Source organism: Rhamphochromis sp. 'chilingali', assembly GCF_963969265.1.
Source record: "Rhamphochromis sp. 'chilingali' genome assembly, chromosome: 4".
In the NCBI taxonomy this organism is placed as follows: domain Eukaryota; kingdom Metazoa; phylum Chordata; class Actinopteri; order Cichliformes; family Cichlidae; genus Rhamphochromis; species Rhamphochromis sp. 'chilingali'.
This window is the reverse complement of record NC_137948.1, coordinates 10,739,809-10,767,183: the sequence shown is the minus strand read 5'-3', so window position 1 is coordinate 10,767,183 and position 27,375 is coordinate 10,739,809. Positions and strand designations below refer to the sequence as shown.

The 27,375-nt window shown below is 40.6% G+C and overlaps 1 protein-coding gene across 1 annotated transcript; it reads left to right on the top strand.

Moving 5' to 3' along the window:
- The first annotated feature begins 4,373 nt into the window (after positions 1 to 4,373).
- On the top strand, positions 4,374 to 22,509 carry LOC308395636 (lysyl oxidase homolog 4-like). Its single transcript, XM_080880549.1, has 15 exons — positions 4,374 to 4,391; positions 5,209 to 5,477; positions 5,569 to 6,242; positions 6,850 to 7,061; positions 12,794 to 12,832; positions 12,929 to 13,136; positions 14,767 to 14,947; positions 16,343 to 16,497; positions 16,583 to 16,750; positions 17,246 to 17,408; positions 17,525 to 17,768; positions 18,621 to 18,736; positions 19,099 to 19,235; positions 21,864 to 21,975; positions 22,068 to 22,509. Exons 2-15 carry the CDS (start codon positions 5,210 to 5,212, stop codon positions 22,136 to 22,138), a joined length of 2,748 nt encoding a protein of 915 aa, XP_080736675.1. The 5' UTR covers positions 4,374 to 4,391; position 5,209; the 3' UTR covers positions 22,139 to 22,509.
- The last annotated feature ends 4,866 nt before the right edge of the window (positions 22,510 to 27,375 follow it).

Genomic DNA, 27,375 nt, shown 5'->3' with positions numbered 1-27,375 from the left:
CTATGCTGTCTTTCAGTCCACCTTTGTCCAGCCACTGGTAAGACTTCTGGATGTCAGCCACTTCCTCTAACTGCCGGTGGTACATACTGTGCAGGGGCTTGTTCTTCCATGACGGTTCCTCCTCCTATATCTTGGGTTCTGCTGCCTGAGGTATTTGCCTCATCCTGGACTGTGGGGCTGACACTCACCAGTCCCCGGCCTCCTTCCTTCTGCTCAGCACACAGCCTCAGGTTGCTGGATGGGGTGAAACCCTCCATGCATGGAAAGGAGCTTCCTGGTCTTTATGTCAGTGGCTTCTATCCCCTCCTTTGGCCGACTGATTATCCCAGCAAGTTACCTGATCATGGGCAGGGCGTAGGTGTTGATAGGCCAGATCTTGTTCTTACCATTCATTTGACTCCTCAGGACTTGCCTGACCCTCTGCAGGTACTTGGTGGTTACAGCTTTCCTAGCAGCCTCGTCATGGTTCCCATTTGCCTGTGGGATCCCCAGGTGCTCGTAGCTGTCCTCTAGGTCTGCAATATTGCCTTCTGGTAGTTCATTCCCCTCTGTTCTGACTACCTTCCCTCTCTTTGTTATCATCCAAATACAATTCTCCAGTCCGAGCGACATTCCAATGTCCTTGCTGTATATCCCACCAGGATATGCTGTATATCCTAGTGAGATATACAGCAGGGAAATTAATGGTTCCTTAAAATCTTAAAAATGGGTTTTAAGGAAGCAGGGCAATTCCCATTTTTTTTAAATAAACACAAAAAACTTTCTAAAATTCAGCAGCAGTGTTACACGTCACCAACAACTCCACATTCTCTCTCTGTACCTGGATAGTGTCTGCCCACAGCGCCAAAGGACTCTGCGAGCGATCTTCTCTCACCCTGGGAGCAGCTGTCCCTCACCTCTTTTTCTGTCTGCCTCATCTCTGTGCTATGTGCTATTCTGTGATCTCAGGGGCACAAGCTAAACACAAAATACAATTATTGTGTGTCTTTTGGCTAAGAAAATGGATGGAATTTCTTCTTTTTGAGCAAATTATATTTGATGAATGATTGTGATTGGTTTGGACATATTTGTAAGTGGTGACCAAAAACTGGAATCAAGTATTTGCATAATGAATCTTTCACATCGCTGCAGATGAATTTTGGTTCTCTATTCCCTGCAGAAGCATGCTATAATGACTGTACTGTATATATGTTCCCTATCTCCTCCTAGACAAGTGAAACAATCTTAATGAGATGTTATGAAATTTGATTAGGACAGTGTAATGCCAACATCTGTAGAGTGTATACAAATCCCAAAATTGTATACATATGTACATCTGACAGTTCAGATGTGCACTGAATGGAATTTATGCATAGCATAGAATGAAACACCATCACAGCATCATACTATAAAGATCGCGGTATATGTATGATTGTGTGTTTGTATGTTCCCTGTTTGCTAATGTCTATAATGGCCAAATAACATCACACAGGCTTTACATCCCTGACTGAAATTATCCCATTGCTTAGACTTTGTGATATCTAAAGAAAATTCTCAGTGCAAAATGAAACATGAGGCACTCCTCATGTTTTATTTATAATGAGAAGTGAACAACAGTCATTCAGTGCCTCATTTTTAGTAGTGCTAAGGAGATACATTCTGAGTACACCCACAGCACTGAGTGAGCAAATATTTATGAAAATAAAACATAAGGTGTGTGGATGTGGTTTAAAGTGAGTTTAATCCAGCATCTCTTCATTCAAAACAGAAGACTTGTTTAGATTAGCTTGCACATAGCGACAGGCAAGCCTGTAGACAATTATATCCATAAAACCAGACAAATCTATTCTTAAGTGTTACATTTTTCAGCAATAGTCTCAATATAAGAAAGTTGTTTACATAAATTAAATGGACTGCTGTTAATAAATAAATGTACTTACTGCAGTGGATGAATAACAGGTACTGAGTGCGCCACATCTTCATGTACTAATGTGGTTGTAAATCTAATCATAGGTGCCAGCAAATATTAAAATCTCTCAGTTCCCCATTCAAATCCCCTTTCTGGTGCCATTTACTGCCTTGTGAACTTTCCAGTTAAAAGTTCAACCATTGAAAAAGAGAAGTCAGTATAAAAAAGCATAGTTCATATGCATTAAAGTTTCTATAACACCTTAAATTTGATTACTTTGTCAAAGCACATATCAACCCATGAGCAATCTGGATTGACTAATCACTACAGTTTGCTCCTGTGACATAAGTGTTTCACTCTGTCTTTCACTCATAAACATGGTACTTTTCTTTAATTTCTTTTAACATTGTTTGCCTTGGTTTGTTATGTTATGAGCCAGCTGCTCCCGAACCTTTATTTTCTCACTAATTTCTGCATTTGTCCTATGTGAGGGAGTTCTGCCTATACCATCTGTTCATGATGGCCTTACAAATATGCCTTCAATTATGCCAATACCAAAATATTTGATATGACCTAGGTATATTGTGACCCAGGATTTTGACAATAACCAAATGAACACAAAAAACCCCCGAAGAATGTGCATAACCAGGACAAAAAAGAATGAATATTGTTTCACACAATAGCTTGAAAGCATAATCACATTTTCATTGCAGTCTTACTTTATTTGAACACTTATTGTTGGAACTTTTTGCCATATTCATCAGTTTCCAGCCGCAGAAACAGTCTGAGTTACAGCAAAATCTTCCTATCAATCATTGCCTCCACTAGAGAGAGCTCTTGAGCTTCATTGTCTCCCCTCTCCTCACGTTGCTTCACAGCGACCTGGTTTCTGCCTCAAGGACAACATCAAGGCCTGGGGCGACTTCTAAAAATAAAAATGACTCACACATTAAAACGTTTCGGTAAGTCTTATATTTGTGATTTATGGAGAAACAGAGTCAAATGGTGGTCAGGGAGGCCATGCTAACCACAGATTAAACTGTGGCCTCCCCGCACAAACCGATGGTGAATCGGCAGGAAAAGATGTTGGGGGGGGGGGGGGGATTATATCTGCAGTCACAGAGGCTTCACACATAGTCTTAGATGTGGAGTTACACAAAGTTTAGTTTTTATTCTTTATTTTCAGGGACAACAAACATTGATCTCATAAGAGCAGATTTAGCTACTAACTAAATTCCATCAACAGTTGTTGGGCAGGAACTCAATGTTAAATAAACTACATGCTAAATACAGATACAAGTAGCTGCTGTTTTTTTCTAGTCTTCCATTTACATTTATCAACAATTAAAAATAATGAACTTCAGCAAGCATTCCAGATTATATAGAAATGTCTGATGCTGTTGATATTTATATGAAATGTGTTATAAAGACTAGCCGTTCATTGTTATTTCAACAAAGAGGGGGATTAAAACACAGCCCTTAATAAACCAGAAAAGAATTAATCCATACTTAATAACATTTGCCATTTCCATAAAAGGAAAAGGTTTCTATGGATTGTTACGTAGTTAATGCAAAGATTTGAAGTTGCTGCTTCATAAGTGTTTAAGCACTAAAGCCTCTTTGGGATTATCTGCTCTTTTTTTATATAAAATCACAGGGCTGCCATTTGACTCTATTCTTAGAGATAACTTTCTTCACGTAATGAGGTGCCACGACTGAGGATGTTATGAAACTTCAAGTTCATGCAAAGAGTTCAGACATGCAGTTTCACTCGCACTGCAGAGCACATAGTATTTGTTTTATGACACCACCAACTGTGGGCAGGGCAGGGTGCCAGGCTTGTGTGTGAGAGAGAGAGAGCATGTGATTTTATCATTGCATGGAATAAAAGACTTCACAAAGCAAACAAGTAAGAGTAAAAGTAATGAGATTGAAACTTAGAATTGTGTAAGATTGGACACACAATAAAACAAGCGTCCATTGACTGGAATATATGTTTGCCGGGGGGGGGGAAGATTAGAGATTCTTATAAAAATTAAAGGCTTTTATAATTCAAGCTCACGTGTCAAGTGAGCCAAACATGTGACCAGACCAGGGAGTTTACCCACCTGCTGCAATATATAGCATATATTCAATTTGGAGCAACTGTGACCACATAATTTTCTCTGAGATTAATAAAGTATTCTGATTCATATGTATGCACTGGGAGATAGGAGAGAATAAAAGTCATTGATTTGTTTATGTTTTCATTGATTTCCATGGTCAGTTTCCCTTTTCCAGATTTCCTTTGACGGGCAGTATGTGTTGGAAAGGAGAAACGTGACCAGAGGAAGGAAAAACTCCTTAAATGAATAAAATGGGAGGGATGGAGAGCCAACCTGAGGGAGTGACAGAAGAAGAAAGAGGGAGGGAAAGAGGAGAATAGAGACAGCAGGACCAAGCTCACTGCCCCAGTGCTCTCCTTTCTTTCCTCCAGAAGCTCAAGGCTGAGATCAACAGATAGGTAAGTTTTCTCCAGCATTTTTATTTTGTTCTCCTCTCCTTCTGTTTATTTTTTATTTCATTTTTTCTTGTTGTGTTTTTCCTCAATAACTAAAAATTTCATCTCTGTAACTAATTGAAGTCATCCTCAGTCAACATTTGTATGAGGGCCCATGATCCATACACAAAGCAGAATTTGTCTGACTCCTAAATCCATAAAGTGTTTCTATCATCCTCTAGACCTTCTCCTCACAGCTTGCTCCTCACCACTAGTTAGCTACTCTGCTAGAAGACAAACATTTTAGAGGTTGTAATTATTGCTCATTAACTACAGCATCTCGCACAGATGGAGACCTGCTGCTCTATTTATGTGTGAGAGCATTTTTATGACAATGTTTATTTGCTTATGTGTCTGTTGGCCTAATACGTGCAACTAAACTTGAGGGTTTGCGGAAAGCCAGAATTTCCGTTGGCTGGATGCAGAAGCTACTTTTAGCTCCAGTTATTACTCCCTGTGCCTTGACTGGTTCAGGCTGTTTCTCAAACCTCCCGCTGTACTTTAAATGACTCTGATTATTTTAAAGGATAAAAACATCTATCAATCTTTCATTTTACTGTGGAATGTCCCATTAGGGTTGAAGAAAAGGTTTCTAATTATACGTTCTGTTAGACTATGGAATGTGACTTCCATGGCTTTGTGTTTTTTTGAAGATTTTTGTGGTAACATACACATTTATTTTGGGAGCTGCAAGCATCTTGTCTGCTTTGCTCTTTTGAGCTGATGTCAGGCTGATGTTTCTATCAGCCTGTGTTTCACTCTTTGTTCTCCCCCCTACCAGGATGCGGTGGCTCAGCTCCTTGTCTACGCTCCTTGTCCTGCTTCTCCTCTGCCCCCCCTCGTTTTATGCACAGGAGGTCCATGTACGCCTTGCAGGCTTAAACCGGCGCAGTACAAACGAAGGACGTGTGGAGGTGCTCTACAATGGCGCATGGGGCACTGTGTGTGATGATGAGGTAGATCTTAACCTGGCCAATGTGATATGCCGGCAGTTGGGCTTCCAGCGCAGCTTGACCTGGGCACACAGTGCCAGGTTTGGCCAAGGACAAGGTAGGTCCAGCCAAAAATGTGAAGCTTTAAAATACAAGTCTCTTGATTGATTTCCCTTTATTTGATGACTTGCCACTCTTTCTTGTGTTAGGTGTGATCTGGTTAGACAATGTGCGCTGCAGGGGCACAGAGGCCTCTATTGCAGAATGTCGTTCCAATGGTTGGGGGGTCAATGACTGTAGCCATGCTGAGGATCTAGGAGTTGTTTGCAGCCCAGAAAGGAGACCCGGTTTCCCTGCTGTGACTGTAGAAGAGAGTCCTTCATCTTCCAACCAGCAAAGACAGAGAAACCAGTCACCAAGACAGTCTCTGTCGCCCCCAGCTCCACCTCCAGGCCCAGCACACATCTCATCTGCCTCTCAAAGAGGCCATGAGATTGCTCTCCATCGCAACCCAGTCTCTTCCCGCCGTAGCAACATCTCCCCGCAAGAAAATGGTCATGAGATCCAGATCTTGCGACGAAATCGAGGTGGTTCAAGAGATAACAACCAAGTCAGCCCAGCTGCTCCACAAGGGCACCAGCTACTTTCACGTCTGGCAAATGGTGAAACTTACAGGCAAAGACAGGAAACGGCACGGAGCAGTCCACAGGCAGGGAGACAACAGGAAGAGGAGAGGGTGAACAGGCAGTCCCAATATCAACCTGAATCCCAGATCCCCTCTGGGAGGAGGAGTGACAGGAATCAGCAGCTCAGTGGGAACCATGTTGAACCAGAAACTCTTTATCCAGACATAGGAGCGGAGAATGGTGCATACTACACACAGGTAAACACACACACACACAATACACACAGCCTCTAGTGCACACCAAAGAAGCAACCCAGTCTAGTTTTAGCCAGACTTCTGCAGAAATGTCATTTGTGGAACCACAGGCCAGTGGACATGTATAATTAGAGACAAACCTAAAACCAGACCTTCCCCAGAACCAGTTCTTATGAATTACCATGGCCTGAAGTTTAGTTTAACCACCAATAGCTCTTCCTCTGAAGGAAAAACTTTAGATCAGAGGAAACTCTGCTATTTATCCCTGCTGTTTGACTTTATTTTTTCTTCTTTTCAACTTGCCGAGTTTACACTTCTTGACCATTTTGTAATCACGATGACACATATCCCAACACGTTAAACAAACTCTGTCGACCTCTGTTAGTTTCTTTCCTGCTGCCAACAGTATTTAATGTGGATGATTAGAGACAACGCATAGGAATCTCCTCGTGTTATTCTTGTCTTGATTGTGTGCTATCTGCTTATGCTTATTTAAACAGTAGGACAATGTGTCAACCTTTAAATGAATTGTTGATGCGAAGCTAAAAAGACAACAATGATTATTTATTTGGGATAAATCAGTGCCCGTTCTGTTTTTTCCTGTCAACAGGGATCTGAGAGAGTTCACTTAGAGGAGGCTCGTCTGCGGCCAGTGTTGTCCAGCAGCCACGGCGGTCTGGTCACAGAGGGAGTGCTGGAAGTGAAGCATGCTGGGAAGTGGCGTCATGTATGTAATCGTGGATGGGACCTGAGCAGCAGCCGTGTTGTCTGTGGCATGTTAGGATTCCCTGCAGCAGAAGCGTTTGAGCAAAACGCCTACCGGTAAGTATGTTACCGTGGGCCAGGCAGAGTACCAGAGGTGGAAAGAGACATAGAAATGGATGTGTGTGTGTGTGTGTGTGTGTGTGTGTGTGTGTGTGTGTGTGTGTGTGTGTGTGTGAGAAAGGGATGGAAAAGTATAATGGACTAACATCCCTCCACAGATTAGGCAGCCCCATGCCTGGATTGCTGTTCCAACCCCCCTGTAGTAGAGGTTAACCACAACTGCTGTCATTAGTATAACCACACTTGGCATGACAGGTCCATAGTGGTATTAGCCAAGCCTGGCTGTCCACCAGGGCTGTCTTCCCCACTGGCTGAGTTGGTCTCAGCACAGACTTTTAAAATAGTCCTAGAAAGTATGTTATTAATGTCAGATCCAGACAACAAGATTACCGTCATCCTCATCTTGTGTGTCTCTCTACTTAAAACCTTCCCTTACATGGTTTCTAATCTCATACAATTAAGAATCATCCAGTGAAAACTGTGTGCAGCAGCATCTGCGAATGCCAGGTGACATGTTTACAAGAACTAAGAGCTCACACTTACTGAATTCATTAGTAATTATGACTTTTTTCAGCCATACACTTACTTAACAGCTTCTGTAACTATGAGAGCAGAGGTTTTAGAGGTTTTGGAGGCTCTCCCAGGTGGTTAATATACTTTGACCCCCTCCTCCTTTTTTATTTGGTTCATTCTAGTCAGGGCAAACATGCAGGCCAATTTAGAATTACCAGTTAACCTAACATGCATATTATTTGAATGTGGGAGGAAAACAGCACACCTGGTGGGGATCCCAGGCTCAGGGAACACATGTCACCTCTCCACAATTGCGCATTTAAATAAACATACAGAGAAACACAACTAAAACATGTCTCGGGTTTTTGGAACGCCGGAATAATGATCCAGTACGTATACAATAATGACTAAGAAAAGTGAAAGATCTCACTTTTTTTTCAAACTGCGTGTTTTTATAACTATTTAATTGTTCCCTAAACATAAACCCTTTGCTCTACAAATAATACCAGGCTGAATTGTTGATTTTATACCCATAAATCCAAGTGTCTCGTCTAACTTTGGCTGTAAATACCCACTAAAACACCTACAGCAGCCTTCAAAGCCTTTACACACACTTGCGCATGCTTAAACATTCTGCCCTCCGCGCACACAGACCTTGCATAAACTTTGTCCGAAATCCACGTGCTCACACAAATAAACATGCAAACAGAGTACACACACGCGCGCACATACACTTGCGCACATGCAAACACAACTCTCCATATGTCCCTCTGGCTGCCCACAGAGGTCTTTTTACGTCTTGGCTAACAGGACGACTGTACTGACCGCTGGCCTGTTCTACACCATCTGTCTCTTCTCTCCATTTCACCAATAATTACTCCATGTGTCTTGCTACTCTCTGCTCAGCAGCAGGACACAGGCTTATTCACCTCATCTGCCCCATTCACTGCAGCTCCAGCAGCCTAACACTGGCGCTCTGTCTTCTTTCTGACTTATCTCCAGTGCTTCAGAAGTTTGTCTTCACTTTTACGTAATTAGATACATTTGGTCACATTTGGAACCCAAACGTGACCAAATGTCAAAAAGCATAAACAAGTCTGGTTGTCCAACTTTTGGAATCTAATGTTGAATCTAATCTGGACAACACTGAAAAAAAAACACATCTCAAAGTTGTCTGGAGAAGAATCTTGTGTCTGTGCCAAGAGCCTGAGCAGCAGCTTGTGTAAAGATTGTTTGTTTTTGTCAACCTCCACCCCGCTACGTGGGAGATGAATAGAGCAGACATTTTTGTCCAACAGTAAACAGTTGGAGGTGGCATCAGGTTGAGCATTAGCGTCTGTTTTAACAGATATTTTGTAGATGAATGTTTTTTAAGTGAGGTAGAAGTAGATGTGTTATGTCTCTCCTTAATGGCAGGAGCCTATTTTAGCCATGTTAGCAGAGAAGATCTATGGGGATGGCAGCGCTGCTCGGTACCTTTGGTCCAGACTAAAATATTGTTTTAGTGACTATAAATTGATTCCTGTCACTTTTTATAAAGACCCAAAGGGTTTTGGGGTTTACGTGGCTTTAATTTTAAGTCATTATTTTATGTTTTAGTGATATGTGTTGACCGCCACTGAGTGGATTATCATGAAATTTGCATTGAACAAATACAAATATATTATAAATATAATTCCTTGAGTTTCTGTGCGCACCACCAAGCTTTTCTTATTGCTTATCCAGACATGACAGCAGTCACATCGCCTCTTTCTGGTGCTACACACTACACTGGCAGTTTTCCACGACTAGTCTTTTTTGGGGATTGGTGTCCACTTGAGCAGCTGTAATTATGGTCTGCGCGATCCTCTAATCTAGAATATTCTCTCAGCAGAACCTGCTGCACACCCTTTGCTGTGTCAGCACATCCCCCTCTTACCATGCGGTTGTTTTTTTGGTGTGACTGCCTTTGTCTCTGCCTGTTAAGTTGCTCAGCACATTTTTACAGATGTTTAAAGACTCCCCCACTTTGCTGTGCTTACAAAAGGCAAGTGTTAAATCCATTTTCCAGCTCCCTTCTTTTCTAACATCCACACTCTCTTTGAGGCTGACACTAACTTCTTCAGTTCTTCTAATTTACTTTCACCCCCTGCTCCTTTTTCTCCCATCCTCAGCTTCAGTTTATTAAAAGACCATGTTTAATGCCTTGGAGGCAATTATGCTAAACCCCGCTTTTCATGGAAAGTACATCATTATGACCCCTTTGAGTTTTTTTTTCCATGGAGGTTGACGGGACTCATTAGGGGCTGTTGTGGAGTCAGTGTGGCAACCTGCTGCCTCTTCAGTGAGCCAATTGTTCCAGTCAGGCAGCTTTGCATTCATGCAGTATAATAGCATGTTATCTCAGTTTTCCTGAGAGTCAGCTCCTCTCTCCGCTGTGGCTTATGGTATTGTGTGGTCAGAGTTTCATTTAAAAAATAGCATTAAGCTGAGGATCCGGAGGAGAATATTTTCTCCTGAGTAAAAGACTTCAGCAGTACTACAGCAATCAGAATTGGTATGCTGCGTTGAGGCACGTTGCTGTGGTTCACTTATCCGCCACTAAAGCCTTAACTCAGTTCCAACCTGTTTTCAATCCAACAAAGAGCATCACACATTGCATTTTTAGCTCTCAGCTGAGACCTATCGAAGAGAACATGCATTTCCTCTTCCTGTTAAGTGAAGAGATGCCCCTAAAAGTTGCCCGGCTCATGGATACTTTACTCTTACATCACTCGTTCCATGTTTCCCAGCATGCAGTCGTAACTGCAGTTTTACAGAATATTAAAGATCTTTGCTTTTACAGAGGCTGAGAAAGTCTATATGTACGTGCATATTTCCATGTCTGCTGTGTGTGAACCAACATGCTACTGCTCACCACAAAGCAGACACTGCCAAGCAGAGCAGGCAATTATATGGGAAGTACTCTCACCCCCGCCTCCTCCAGACCATGAACCAACACCCCCATGCAGTCTGTCTCTCCCATTTTGATTTACCACGGAGTTGTGACACATTTTATAAGGTGCAAACACAGACAGATAGGCTTACACAAGCACACAGGGAGATAAAGCCAAGGAAATAAAATAGAAGCCTCTATAAAGTCACAAAATACATTTTCATACCGTATATAATAATATTTCCTCACAGTGATGGGCAGCAGGTGGTTTTCTACCTGATCAGAGAAATTACAAGCATGGTCATTTTTTGAAAGCATTCAGCAGCCACTGTTTATAGGGGGGGGGGGGGGGGGGGGGACCTCTTGGTTGTGTGACTAAGTGCATGTAAAATGTTCAGGCTTGTCACAGAAGTGGTCACTACTTCTGTCATTAAAATCTGGGGCAACGAGTTTGTTTTCTAAGATGTGGTTATTTAATTGTTATTGTTTACTAGACCATTTAATTCTAGTTAACCCAACCAAGTAGTTTAGGGGCCTAAACTTGACCAAATAGTGCCTGCAAACAAATAAACGGTAAACACAGTGTTAGATCTCAGGTCCCCTGATTAAATGTCTTGTGTCTGAGTCAAACCACAGTCCTATCCTCCATCTCCAGATATAGATTTTATTGGTCTTTATACTTCCTCGCAGGTGCTGCTGCTGTGGGAAATGTGAAAGCACTCATATATTTTATTTCTGTAGACACTTGACAATCAACCTATTCTGCTGTTTCAGTCTGAGGATGTGTTGGTTTTTGCCATTTTTACCTCCCACTATGCTTTCACTGCTTTTATTGTATCCGTTTTCAGCTTCAGTCTGCAGCTATTTGAACAAAAACGACCCCTGATAAAGCTATATACCTGCTCAGTGCAGAAAGGAAACAGACACAATTAGCAGCCAACCAAGTGAATACTGTACATTCTTCAGTTCGACAGAAACAGAGCTCTAAGTCGAAAACAGTTTTCTTAACTGCTGAATGACGCCAAAAATGCTACATCAATTTTTTGTTTCCATTGCAGATAAAACTCATAACAACTTAGGATTTGTGTCTCATTTCTGTTGTTTGTAGGGATTTATTACCAGAGAAGGCCAGCATTAGTGACCAAACTTGCAGACTAAATTACATTTCATAACCACTGGACTGCAGCGGAAATCAGAAAAAAAATATGCAACAGTTTATGCTTATCTGAGCATGGAAAATGTCTTTTATTGTAAAAGAGCTTAAATATACACCATTTTCCCTCCACAGACTGCCTTTTGTTAGACTGTAAATGACTTGTGGTGCAAATGTTCCACACAGTAGTTTTCTGGCTCAGGATTTCTATTAGTTTTCATTATAAGTGCTTCCAGCATCAAAGACATTTCTCTTCTAATATTGGGACTGTGCATGAAAGCACTCAGAAAAGCAGGATACCGAGGTTCTCCCGGAGAGGAAACATCTCCCTTTTCCAGTATGCCAAATATTTAATTGCATCACAAATCTGGTTTTAGTGTAAACTCCTCCTGGTTATACTTGGTTTTGAGTCATTTAATTCAGGCACATTCATGAAGGGCGTCAGTCGCGCTGCACCTGTCTGTGGTCACACTGTCTAATACAAGTGGTCAGCGCTAATGTGTCTGTTTCCAGATTTAAGGGAGCCCATTTTGTGCATAGACAATATTTCCTCTTTGGATTCTAGTTTAAGGTAATACCCATAAAACTAGACAGAGTTTGGAAAGCCTGTTGAAGTTGGCAGACCTCAATAAGGATTCCCGCTGGGATTAATATATAGTGGACTATTCATATGTTTAGTTTCTTTTCCACGTGGACTCCTCAAACCAGACGTCCACACTAGACATATAGGCAAACACTGAAACTGAAATACCCATGAACGTAGGAATAGAAGCTCTAAAAAAGACACAAGAAGGAGGGGATGATTTTAGAGGAAAAATGAAAGAAAGAGGAAACTTTGTTATCCGTTATTCTAAATCTCCTCCTCTCTGTCTTTCTGACATATGTTTAACTAGGGAACAAATGCCCTGTCAAGGATGTTGTGTCTCCTTCATATTTATAGTTTCAGCTGGTTTACTTAACCTTTGATGAACAGAATGGAAGAAGCGGGGATTTCAGGGAAGAAACAAGAAGGTGACTGAAAAGGAGACTGTACAGGAGAAGCACAGGGGTAGACTGTGGGAGTATGTAGGACAGCAGATTGTTTAGTCTACTCGATGTAAAGATGCACATGACTGAACATTCATGACTATAATGTTCTCTGTGTTTTAGGAAACTGTGGGACTCCAAGCTGGCTGATCCTTCCTCCAGGTAAAATCAGCATCTGCTTTTTAAAGGATACAACTCGAGCACAAAATCATAGTTATAATGTGTCGTCTCATTCCATTTCTTCTTTGAATCACTCAGGCTGAGGACACAGATCAGTAAGAAGGGTTACTGGGTGGAGAAGGTGCAGTGTCAGGGTGTGGAAACATCTTTGTCACAGTGTCAGGCCCTGCTGTCCCTGGCCAGGAGCGATGTCCCATGCAGAGGGGGCATGCACGCCGTGGTCCGTTGTGTACCCGGATCCCAGTTCGCGCGTAACGGCAGAGCACCTGCACCGCCTGCAGTGCCGGTTAGTGTCGGGGTGGAATATGACAAATACAGACTGGAAGTGTTCAAATTAAAACCTTAAGCTGTGTCTACAGTGGAACCACTTTTCAGTGACTTGGTGACCAGAGACCACAGAAGGCGAATTACTGTAAAAAACTACGAGTGATCTACTTTTCTCAATGTCACAAGATGCTGCAGACTGATATATGAAATACACCCAGGCCAGATTTACCTAGGCACCCAGCACTTCAAACATTAGCTTCAAAGTAACACGTCCCAAGTGAGTCACTTCCAGTGTGGACGCAGCTTAAGTCTTTTGGGAAAAATGCTCAGTGGTTTTCTTTTTAAGTGGTAAATGAGAAGATTTTTATCACATTACATACAGTATGGTCTCCATGTAGTGGTAACAAGGAAGTTCTATATAAAGGGCCTATAGTATACTCTATGGTATACTCTGTGTGTATGAATCAGCTTTTGGCCTCAGAGGCCCCCCCACTGCCCCGTCTTCCTTGGTGGCAAGAGACACTTTTGTATACAATTACTGGGTTACTATGACTAATATTGTCCTGCTTAATTTTCCCTGCCAGTTGACCTTGTACATATTGTAGGTATTTCTTTATCTGTACAAAATCACAGGGGTCACAGTCTGATACTTTGAGCACATACCTTTACGCAAAAGTCTTCTTATAGGTGTGAAAAGTATTTGCCCTCTTGCTGATTTCTTAGTTGGTTTTTTCTTGTTATTTTTTTATATATTTGTCACACTTAACACTAAACAAATTTTAATATTAGACAAACATGAGTGAATACAAATGCAGTATTTCAACGATGAAGGGGAAAAACTATCCAAACCCAGCTCACCCTATGTGAATAATGTTGTTGCGAGTTCTTTTGTGACCTCCTGAATAAGTCATTGATGCAAAGACTCATTTCTTTGAGGCCGGCCAGTCCTGGGAAGGTTTCTGTTTCACGTTTTCTCCATTTGTGGATAATGACTCTCTCTATGGTTGACTGGAGTCCCAAAGCCTTAGAAATGACTTTGTGACCCTTGCAGACTAAGAGACTAACTGAATATGTTTCTCTGCTGTTTTTAAGTTTCTTTAGCTCCTGGCACGATGCGTTGTCAGACAGGTTATATTTAAGACAATTCATGATTCAACTCGGCTTTAAAAAAATATGGTTAATCACAGTTAGTTTATGATTTAATAAGAGGGAGCAGTCACTTTTTCATAGAAGTCTAGGTAGGTTTAAAGAGCTTTTTTTCCCTTAATAAATGAAAGCATCGTTTTAAAAAAGCATTTTGTTTTTACTCGAGTTAACTTTGTCTAAAATAACGTGTTCATGATTTGAACATTTATTTGACCAGTTTTTTAAAATCTAAGAAACCAGGAAGGGAGCAAAGATTTTGTTCAAAGCACTGTATGCCTTTGAGTCCAAAAAACATATTTTGCTTCTTTTTTTTTAAGTTTTTTTAGTTTGTAGTTTACTCCTGTTTCCTGTTTTTATGCTAACTTTCCCTTTGCTTTTCAGCAAGAAACTGAGTTTAATGAGAAATGAGAAAATGTAGCATCCAAATGTGAACATGCTTTAAGTGTAAAATTTCCAAATTGATTCAGAAACACCTCACTAAAACTTGCACTTTTTTCTTCCAGCCTGTTGTGCGTCTGAAGGCCGGGCCCCGTCTCGGGGAGGGCCGCGTTGAGGTGCTGAAAGAAGGCAAGTGGGGCACCATATGTGACCATCTGTGGGACTTACCTGCAGCCAGCGTGGTCTGCAGAGAGCTGGGTTTTGGGACTGCCAAAGAGGCACTGACCCAGGCTCAGCTGGGACAGGGTAAGATACATAGCCACACACATAGTTTGCATACAGTCAAGCAGTACTTTGATGTCTTTCTGGTGCAGTGAACTTTATTCACCATGACCTGGAAGGTCACTGTGGGAGATGTTTGTGTGTTTGAACAAAACCAAAAGCAGGTTTTATTTGTCTTTATTAGTAAAAAGATAACCTCATTTATGAAATCACAGAGAGGATTAAAAAAAGGCCACGAGCTGCTGATATGATAACCATAAAAGATGTGGTGCAGACTTTGAATCAGTGCATCCTAAGTATGATTAGTTTATTTCAGCGATTCCTTTAGACTAAACACTTTTCTATCTAAATGTCTGTTGCTGCACTCCAAGAATCGTGGACCTGAGCAGACAAATAAACCCAGAGAAAATATTTACTGCCTCACTTCCACTTCTATCAGAGAAGCTGATTGTTGAAGAACTTTACCCATGACCACTTAGACAAGTGTAAACAATGCTATGAAGTTCCACTGATGAAAAAAACTGCATGTGTTGTTGTCAAAATAAACATATATGTATGTGAAAAGTTAGCGCAGCTTTGAAACTGGGATGTCAGGCAATCAGTGCCTGACCAAACACTCAGTTGTAATTATAATAGTAATGCTTTTGTTGTGGGCGTAAAAATATAGCCACCAAAGTGTCTGGCAGTAATGCTTTTTTCAGCCAGGGAACAAAATAGGCCCTTTCTCACACTTTGTTATTGACACTTTTTCTTGCCATACCTCTGCAGTAACTCTGTAATCACATTTATTTCCTCCCATTATCTTTCTGCCCAAATAAGCACATAGCATGTCCTATAATGGTGGGAGCATTTCCTTCTCTCTACTTTACTTAATTAAGTAATTCATGGAAAGCATGTGAGTGTTACTTTAAAGGCTCTATTAAACTAGGTGCTATGGTTACATTTCAGCATGGGGCATTGTGCCTTTTAGCGTCTTATGCTAGTTTATGAGTTGTGTAAACATATAAGGCATGAGTCCATGTGAGGTCCCATGGTTCTGCAGTCAGAAGAGAACAGCAACTCAAAACTAGGTTTGATGACATCATTAGCTATTTAAGACTAAATTATAGGGCTTTAATGGGCTTTACCCTGGGCCCCATACACCTACGCAAACATAGATGTGTTCAAAGATTTTGCTCCATTTTGCTATTTTGACATCTATTTTTGAGTTATAAAGAGCAGCCCTGGTGTGCGACGTGCATGACGGAGTGTACAGTAATTTGGCTTTCAGAGCCACATCACAGGTCCCATTCATGTCTGGGCTTTTAATCCTTCTCTTTGCTCATCTGCTGCACTTGAGCCATCAGGTTTCAGGGATTTTTATGTCTGTATCGCTCTTTTAATTTGCAATCAGTCAACTGCTACTCCGTTATGCTGTAGGTACTGGTCTCATCCACATGAACAGCGTCCAGTGCACAGGCAGGGAGAAGTCAATTACCGAGTGCCACTCCAGACCAGTGCCTCTTTACACCTGCAAACACAGCCAGGATGTGGCAGTCCGCTGCAACGTCCCAAAAACAGGAATGGACGCCACGGTGAGAAACCCACACAAACAAAGTACACACATATCAACATTTAAGCATACAACAGGAAACATTTTCTTGCTCCTTTCACTTTTAGGTGCGTCTGGCAGGAGGCAGAGAACCATCACAGGGCCGTGTGGAGGTGCTGATGGAAATCGGAGGAGTGAAACGCTGGGGCTCTGTCTGCAGTGAAAACTGGGGCCTGAATGAGGCCATGGTGGTCTGTCGTCAGCTTGGCTTGGGCTTTGCCTCAAGTGCTCATCAGGTGGAAAAAAACAGAATTCCCTTTGTTGATGTTTTCCTCTGATTCCGTCCTTTTTGTCTCTAAGCTTTTGTTATGTGTGCTCCCATTTCCCCGCTTTCTCTCCATCCTACTGTTTGTGTGCCTGTGCTGTGTTATTACTGAGGCCTGAGGTAATTACAGGCTTCTCAGACGTCCACTTCCAGCGCACTGAAAATAAAAGAGGGAAAGTAAGCCGAAGAGAGATTGGGAGAAAGTCACAGAGCAAACAAACTGAAAATAGACTTTGCATGGAAAAGGCCACCGAGAACATTTAACAGGCAGTTTCAACATTGTGAAAAAGAGTGGAAAATGTGATAATATGTACTGATAGATCCTATAAAAAATGGTGCTTCTCTGTTTGCAGCAGAAGCTCCTATTTGCCTTCCGCTGTGCCATTTTTCACAATTCTTGTTATAATATTTCAAAGCACAAATGACTTCTGGGGATTTTTCTTTGAATATTTTTTCTTCTGTGCAGGAGACTTGGTACTGGCCTGGATCCGCAGATGCTGGTGAGGTGTTGCTCAGTGGGACACATTGCATTGGCACTGAGATGTCTATTCAGCAGTGCCGCAGAAATGCACACGTCTACTGTCCAAGAGGGGGAGATGGCAGGGCAGCAGGAGTCACATGTGTAGAAAGTAAGTCTAGAACTGGCAAACACGTGGACACAACTGCACTTTTAGTGATGTTTCCAGTGCAGTACAGTGCCAAATTGGAAGGGAAACTTAACAATAAAACTCTTTGATTCATGCAGCTGCTCCTGACCTTGTACTGGATGCACAGCTCGTCCAAGAGACTGCTTACATCGAGGATCGGCCTCTTCACCTTCTGACTTGTGCTAACGAGGAAAACTGCCTGTCCTCCTCTGCCGCCAGAATGAACTGGCCCTACGGACACCGCCGCCTGCTACGCTTCTCCTCCCGCATTATGAACATGGGTCGTGCCGACTTCCGACCACGAGCCCCAAGAGAAAGTTGGGTATGGCACCAGTGCCACAGGTAAGAAGTAAAGCAGGCATTTAGAAGCCAATGTGCCATTTAACTGAGCTTCAAGGTTTTAATTTAAAACTGTAGCTGCTTATTTTATGCCTCCAAGCAGATAGGGAGTAACTATGTGCTGCAGTCTTTGGCTGGAAAAGAAAAGTACCATAACCTCCTCTATGGTGCAGCACAGGGTATTATGAGGTGATGCAAAACAAAAGCATTTTATAGTAAACACAGCTAGCAGAGGTCAAAAAATTAAATGTCAGCAGGGAAAGATAAATGGGACATTAAGATTTAGTAAGTGAAACTGGATCACTGGGTTTTGCACTATAAATAGCGAAACATGTATAAAAGTCTGTTATTTAGCACAATGAACATAATGTTTTATCCTCCAAAATACTGTTTACAATAAACATCCTTCTCACTGGTCACCCAATTGTTAGAGTCAGAGCCATGACTGCACTCAGAGCAGCCTGGCTTCTTATCTTGGCGGTTGTGGTTGTGTGTCCCAAAACGAGAGGCACAGCTCGTTGTGTCTCCCAGCCACAACCCAATCACTACCTCCCCGACCAGAGAACACATGGTTTGACTTTGAGTTTTGATAGGATTTGCTCTGGGAATGGTTCTGTAATGAGAGGACACCAAACTGATATTTGTCTGTTCTCTTTTGCTTTTTTACAACTTTTTCCTGTGTTCGTCTGACACCTTAAGAACAACATAACAGGATTTATAGCTGCTGAATTTCAAGTTGACGCTAGGATTCTTGTCCATAGATTGTGTAGTTGGAAAATAAAACAGCAGCAAGTCTTTCTTAGTTTTGTTCTCTCTCTTTTTTATGTATTTCATTGTTTATTTGCCTTCTTTCAGACACTACCACAGCATTGAGGTGTTTACCCACTATGATCTGCTCACACTCAATGGGACAAAGGTAGCTGAAGGTCACAAAGCCAGCTTCTGTCTGGAGGACACCTACTGTCCTGATGGTAAGATATTAATAGAGATTACTAATACATTCATTTGTTCTTTGTGTGGAAATGTGAAAACAAAAAAGAGCAGAATCGTGACAGACAAGAAAGAATCAAGAATACATAAAAATGCAAAGCTGAAATCCTATAATGAGTGCTCAAAGTCAGGCTGTAAGATCAGAAGCCAAGCCTAAATAGATCTTGGTTTCAGAGAGGCCAGACAGCTTTATGCAGATCCTTTCTATTCATTTAGAGGAAACGCCAGAAAAGACTTGTTTTATAAATCATGTTATTTTAACTTCAGACCTCAAATCCACAGCGACTGACAGCAAAGAAAATTTACGTTTAAAGTCTCTCCAACTATTTTTTTGTCCCTCTAGGTCTCCATAAGCGATATTCCTGTTATAACATGGGACAACAGGGAATCTCAGTTGGCTGCTGGGACACCTACCGGCATGACATTGACTGTCAGTGGGTGGACATCACAGACATACGACCTGGTGAATACATCTTTCAGGTCAGTTTGTTTTAAGACACAAAAATATATTAAATATATTATCGCTTTACTAATTTGTTTACTTCGTGCTGAGCTCATGGTGAAACTGTTAGTCCAGTGAAAGTGCAGAACAAAAAGTAATCCACACTTAATCTTCATGCTGAAATAGCATCAGTGATCTCAGTAGCTTACACAACTTCTCAGATCAGGCATGAAAGCAAAATAGAGAGCAGAGCAAACACAGACGTTTGTGTTTCAACATCTGAAGGCACACATGAGATAAAAGCACAGATAAAACACTATAATTTTAGCTAAGTGGCTCTTGGCTGTGTTTCCAGCCATTCAGGTGTACAGTATATATGTAGTTTCAAGGGTGTGTGTGTATTTAGAGAAAGTGAATTTAGTCTGGATTTATATAGAAAGTAGACCTGCTATTAGTCCACCCTCTTAGAAAGTACGGACTTATTGGCAGTAGAAAAGCTCTGTCAGCACTTTGCATTTGTACAAGTTTTAGTGCTCTATCACGTCTGTTTCTAGACATGCCGTGTGCCGCTGTGTGGCGACCTTCTCATCTGTCCTCTTGTTCTCTCTGTCATTTGTTCTATTTTTTTCTGGACATTTTAGTGGCAGAAAAGCAACGATGTTTACAGTTTCTAATCATTTTCGGAGTGTTTACATGAAATCAAGATGCCAGAGTTAGACTTGCATGTGCCTACGTGGACTTTATGTAAACTACACGCAGGAGTGGTCCTTCTGTGTCCACATGAGCCTGCGCACATGTGACGAGCCACTTCTTGAGAGATAAACCCACATAAAGCACAGATGCAGTGCTGCCACGATGCAGCACTTTGTGGTCGAGATTGTGGCGTAACAGTAGTTGAGCTGCTCATAAATTTGTGTAAGAAGTGAGAGATTAAGGAAGGGCGTAGAGCCTTGCTTTTTCTTGTGCAGCCTTCACCGTGATTCACAGCGTGGCAGCCATTTTTAAGACCATACATTAAGCTGATGAGTCACGTCCACCTCAGCCTGATTACTCCTTATTGGGTTGTTATTTAAAAATCAGCGACACAACCTCATAGTCTTTTACATGACTGTGACAGCCTTTCATTGTTCTGTAAAACAGGCTAAGAGTCCTTTGTTTCACATTATTACAAGAGCATTTAATGGGATATCAGCTGCCACTAAGTTAACGTGGTGTTTTACAAAATATGTGCTGACATCATTGGCTGGTCCCAATGTGCTTTTAGGACCAGTTGTAATATATATATATATATATGTAATACTGCACATTATAAATTCATAATTATGAAAATTCTGCATCTTAAATCTTTGTCTGTGAATATAATTGTAACCACAACATTTATACAGTATGTAAAAAATGAAAGTGGGTTACTTTATTGAATATGTGGTCACGTTATCTGTTTGATGTGTGCACCAGGAAAATTCATTTGTGTGCTTTCCTTATATATGGCAGACAGACAGGGTGGAAAACAACAAACCATGGCAACCAACCATGGTTACGGTCTAATGGTAGGCTGCGACTTGAATCCAAACCCAACACTATCATCTGCCTTTCTGGGTCTTTTGTCCTCTACAGAGATAGCAGTGGAAAGTGATGCCATGCATCGCTTGAACCCAAAATATATAAGATCACTGGTCATATAGAAAAGGTGAAAACAATAATCCTGTGGCTTCTCAGTCGGGCCCCATGAAAACCTGTTGTTTCAAAATTATCTGAGGAGAACTGCTACTTTCACACTCACTCCCTTACTTTATTAATTAAAAGACACACTTTGCAGCATTTCAAGTCTAGACAGAATGTTGCTTTTACTATCAATCCCATGCAAACACCCACCCGTATTTCCAGTATAAACTGAACTAACAGCTGCCCAACTCTAGCTACATGATTAATATACATGCATTAAATAATAACAATACAAAGAAGAAGAAAAAGATGGCCTGAGTAAATTGTGCACATGAAGTATACAGTCTTACCAATACATAAAGTAGTTGTTTAAAATGTTAACATAGCAGAGCATTATCAGAAATGTGTAAGACAGCTCGATGCATGAAATTCTTTGATTTAAATTTAATTGGTGCTACTTAAATAAGTTTAGTCAATGTTGCTGCAATAATAAATATTAAATGAAAACGTGGTAAAACATCCTCGTTATCATATGTGTAACTAAACCCCTCCTAACTGTGTGTTTAATGCAGATTTCGAGCTTTGATGGTGGATATATAATGTTCCGTGTATCGCAGTGATAACCTGGGATACTCTAAATGCTTGCAGTGGTTCAAAAACTGTCCAGACACTATGTACAATGCAGCCACAAATTGCAGTACAATCTTTGAAAAAGACATAGGGAAGGTTGTAGTTATGTACAAGCCATCACAGTATACAGAAGTGGGTTATTTGTTGTTGTTGTTTGTGGTGGTGGTGGTGGTGGTGGTAATCAAATCTAGAGCATCTAAAGCAAGAACAGGGGTTGCTGGTGAATTATAGCGATGCCGTTTTCTCCATCTAGCAAAAGGATTACATTGTGCTTTTTATCTTTTTTTAATAATTCTTCTGTTTCAAAATGAAACTCTATTTGTTATGAAGATGACTGACCTTCAGTCTAATCATCTGTCCTGTTTCTTACTCAGGTGGATGTCAACCCGTCTTTAGACATGGCTGAGTCTGATTTCCAGAACAATGTGATGCGCTGCCGCTGCAAGTACGATGGAGCTCGGGTTTACATGTTCGGATGCCATGCAGGTAACATGTCTTTTACTAAATTCTCTCTGTTTCAATACTTTCCTGACTGATTCTGTGTAAGACTCTTATCTTCTTTGTTGTGTTTTTATCAGGCGACGCTTACAGCGCTGAGGCGGAGGACTTGTTCGACCACCAGCGTCAGATCTCCAACAACTTCCTGTGAATTATGGGAGACCCAAATTTGTTAACAGAACAACTGTAGAACTCCTCATCACACCTCAACATATATGGGGAGGGAGGGTGAATGATAATTACTTGCCAGTAAACAAAGAGGTGGGGATCAGAGAGAGGAGGGTCTGTACACAGGAATGATTTGGGAGGGATGGAGTGACTTGATTAAAAATGAAAAACAGTATCCTGTGACTGATTATGATCAGCAATGAGTTTTGTTGTTAGAAAGTCAAAGAGATTAAAGGAAAAAAATGTTTAAACAAGAAAAAAAAACACATTAAAGTCAGATATCATAAGCATCATGACACCATAATAGACATACAATAGTTTACAATTTTCAGAACTTGATGTTTTAACACTTACCTTGACTAAAAAGTAACATGAAGGCATATGAGAACAACTTTGCAGTACATCACCAGACTGTAGTCCATAAATCTCTGTACCTGCTTACTGTGCTTTCCATCATCACACTGCAAAATGTAGCATTTATTGTTACAGCTGTGTGGTTTTTGGTTTTAAATGAGATTTATTTTTCATGGTGCTATTTTGCCTGTTTTGAATAAATATTGTAATGTATTGCAAATGTATTGTCATGTACAGTTTTATATTACCTCTCTGGAATAATGTTCTTAAGGTCTCTAATTTATGCAGAATTTTAATGTACTTTTGAGTTGAAAGCTGTTTGTATTGTTAATTTTATTATGATAACTATCTCCACTTTGTTTGTTCTTTACCTGTTTAACATTGGGAACAACAGACGAGATCTGGTTGTACCACAGTATTGCGTCAGTACTTGGTAATGGTAGTGAAAGAATAAATGTCAGATTGAAAACTGTCATTTGAGGCATTATTATTTGACCGCAGACATTTATAATGCAGAAAGCAGAGACTAATTAGGCCGTGTTTAAGGATATAATAATAATTAAGCAGAGTTGATGTTACAGTTTCTGTAGAAGGTTTGGAGAATTGCCTAATAGGCTAAAAGAGATTCTTGAAGTTCATGCAGTGCCTTATGCGAGTCTAACCAAGTTGCTTCAGCTTCTTCAGCAGATTTTAAAAAGATCTAAGATGATTAAAGTTGCTGGGTTTCCCATCCTTTTCCTGGGAGCGTGAGCTAAGCGGCGTTTTATTGTTGTTTCCACCATATTTCCACTGAGGAATACATAGAAACACTGGAAATTCTCACAGTTACCCTCTGTCACATTACATAGGCTATGCTTTAAATAAATGACTCACTTTGGCCTTTTTTCTTTCCATTTTATGAGCTGGTGCCATATAAAACTATATAAATAAAGTGGTAAATTAAAATCAAATACAAAGTCAGTAAAGGTGACATAAACATGATGCAAATCTGCATTGCAGATTGTGACTGCATCTGGGGTGGTAGTGCATCAGCAGGCTGTAGACACTCCTTCCATTTATTCATTTTCTTCAACTTATCCGATTCAGGGTCACGGGGGGCTGGAGCATATCCCAGCCGTCATAGGGGGGGGGGGCCAAGTAGGGCAAACCCAATGTGTTGCAGGGATCACAGAGAGACAGACAACCATTTGCACTTATGTCTAATTTAGAATTTGTTATTATGAAATAAGGTTATTAGAAAATAACATAACGTCTTTAAACTGTGGGAGGAAGCCAGGAGACCAAGAGAGAACCTACACAGGCACAGGGAGAACATACAAACTCCACACATAAGGACCCCAGCCAGCCAGTAGATTCAAACCTAGAGCCTTAACACAGCGGTCCCCAACCTTTTTTGCGCCACGGACCAGTTTGTGTCCGACAACATTTTCACAGACTGGGCTTTAAGGTGTTGCGGATAAATACAACAAAATACAACCGGTATCAAAAAAAGAAGATTTATTCATAACACACGGAAAGAGACCCAGGAAACCAAGTTAATGAAAAAAATAACGCTAAAGATAAGATAATAAGATAACCTTTATTAATCCCACACGTGGGAAATTTGTTTCCCCACGTGTAAAAACCGATAAAAAAAAACCCTGTTAAAACCGATAAAAACCCTGAAAACCATTTATTTCACACCCAAGCTCAACTCTCGCGGCCCGGTACCAAACAACTCACGACCCAGTACCGGTCCATGGCCTGGGGGTTGAGGACCGCTTCCTTAACACACTGAAGCAATAGTGCTAACACGACTGTGTTGCCGGCATTTGTCATTTTCAATCAATTCAGTGAGTCAGCACAGTGGAGTGGGGGGATTGGTAAAGGTCTGATAAAGGTCTGAATCCAGGTAAATTAGATCTGTAAGTTTTAGAAAATTTGAAAACAAAAAATAACTCCCTGAACAAGTCATTTCAGTGTCTGTGGCTCCAATGTCTGGACCTGTTATTAAGACCTTCACGTGTTTATTATCATACAACCCATTTGTTCCATGAAACCAAGACACTACTTTGACTTTTTCAATGTATGTGGTTCTTGACATCAAAGCAAATTACCATTCTGTTATCATTGTATTATTTTATTTAATGCCTGCTTATTTCTACTGCCTTCATATGGCTATAGCTCATGAGGTAGAGCAGGTCATCTACTAATCAAAAGGTTGGTAGTTTGAGCCCTGTCTGCTCCAGTCTGTAACCAACTATCCCTGGGTAAGATATTAACTGCAAGTTGCTCTCTGATGCATCCAGATCAGTGTAGTTGTTCAATAGAAACAATGGTAGCACTTTCTATTACAGCTCGGTAATAAAGCAGTAATAGTAGGATAACAAGGGGGAAACAAGAGGGTAATAATGTGGTAATTATTACCACAGAAATTACCCGAGATATTTCCAGGTAATAATCACACTTCCTTAAGTTAGCTTTAATAGGTTATTCATATGTTATTATAGAGAAATAGGCATTTTTGCTTTTTGCAATGCTATTTCCTCCTTATTACACATAAGACACCTCAGGTAAAAAGCCCCTAAGCTGCCTGTTGTTTCAAAATGGCACCTTAAAAACATTACTGAAATAAATCAAAAACAATGATTTTTCAGGTGTTAATGAAAACGTGTCATTGCTAAGCCAAATTTTAACAAAGGGAAGCGAGTGATGTAAGGTATGTTTGCTGACAGTGTTTGGTGCTAGGAAACCCTTCACCACCAGGGTCCTTTGCTGTGGTGGGAGATTAGATTACTTCTTAATTTGGACCATGTCTCACACTTCACTTGCTCCATGACATAACATGTAGCATTTCTGTGTAGAGTTGGCACTTGAAACCACTTCTTTCTCAGTTGTGGCTTGTGTTTGTGTAGTTAATCTAATGATTGTGTGTGAGGTATCCAGTTGGCTGCTCTGTGGTACATCACCCCCTCGTGAAGCCACAGTAAAACATGAGATTATGGGCAGGGTTCAGATCTCACACGATGATGGTAAAGAGCAGCTACAGACTCTATATGTAGTCCAGCTGCAAGAACAACAGCACACACGGAGGTCTGTTATGAAAATGTGTCCACATTTGCACTTGGCATCAAGAAGAGCTATCTGTGCACTACGATCAAGAAACACCTGTCTATAACCAACAATGAGTGCATAAAGTCTAACAATTAATAGATGACATATCAACATAAAATAATATTTGCTATTCTTTCTTTTTTTTACATTTCACATCAGTTATAGTGCCAAAAACTGCAGTCCCATTGATGGCCACTTGAGGCTGGTTGCAGAAGCTAATCGATCCCTGTAGACTGCCCTGTTAGATTTACCAAGTTAAGTCATAAAAACAACTTTTTCAAAGCCTAAATCAAAAAATTGTTTCAATCATTGTACCTTATTGCTCCCCGAATTTTCTAAAACTTTTTCTGGTTTTCACTCATTTTCACTATATTTTTTTAAATTCGAGAAATGTATGCTTTGATTGACCTCGCCGCTCACTGTAGCCGATCTCTGTATAGACTTTACATCTTTAATGTGTTTGTGTTGTCGGTTCCTCTTGGAGCATTTTTACTACAATTATATGACATATGATACAGTCTGCTGTGAAGTAGCACCCATCTATGTTCATCTTTTATATGCAGTCTATGGTTGTCTCACTACCAGCAGCTCAAAAATCACCAACCACTACAAAAGAACAAGTTCCTGCAGAAGAGATTCTTAGCTAGCGAAGAGAGTGACTGAAATAACTGATTTAATGAGCAGTTTCACCGTACCAGCTGCATATACTTAGACTGGCATGGCTCATGCATTTATTTGAACATTTCAGTACTTTAAAAGTTAAGCCAAGCCACTTATAACTCTTCAAATTAGCATTTCCATAATTTTGTGCTTATGTTCATATAATGGACAAATAGCTTTTAATACATAATATGTGTACCCAGTGCTGGGCTTGGCAAAACACCTCGAGCACATGTTTCACAAAGTGGCAGCAGTTACACAGTCTATGGTTTGAACGCTGATACCTAGAAAAGGGAACCATTAAAGTACTTCTAAGGCTGCAAGGTTATCAAATTGTGTATTATAGAGAATGGAATCACTTATCATATAACCACTTTTACACTAATGAGTCACCCATTAAATAAAAGCTTTTTTTTTTTAATCCTTTTTCATCCTGCCTTGGTATTCATGATTATATAGAAAAAACTATTACATGCTTTCAGATATTTTTTATCACCTTCTAAAAGAGCACATCGTAAACACCAAATGATACACTGTAAAAGGAAATTCTTCCTAATACTGAATCCTCAAACCTGCTTTACAAAAACGTCTTTCACATTATCTGCATGGATATAAATGTGTCAATACACATTCAGAAGAACTGATGTGAAAGGAAACAAATATGTAATGAGACTTTTTCTCATGCTGCAGCGCTTTAATTAGCCCACTGTGAGCCACGTGGCAGTGCCTCATTCATCCACAGCCAGTGAGCTAAACAGTTACAAAACTAACTCTCTTAGAGCAATACAGGGTCGATTTGGATGTTTAAAAGGAGGGGAACTATAAATCACAGTCATCTGCAGGACTACTTAAATTTAAGGAATAATCATTTTAAACATTTAAGTACACAGCAATCTGCTCTGTTAGTGCATGAACATTTCGACTGGCTGAAAGGGCTAAAAAAAAAAAAAGTAAAAAATAATTAAAAATAAAAAAAAAACTTAATTTAGCAGCAAATTTGATTTTTGTTACAAATCTCTTGAAGAACAAATTTAAAACGCCTTCTCCACATTGGCTGAAAGTGGTGTAATTATTCACTGAGGAACTGAATGAGCTGCAGTGCCACATGGTCTG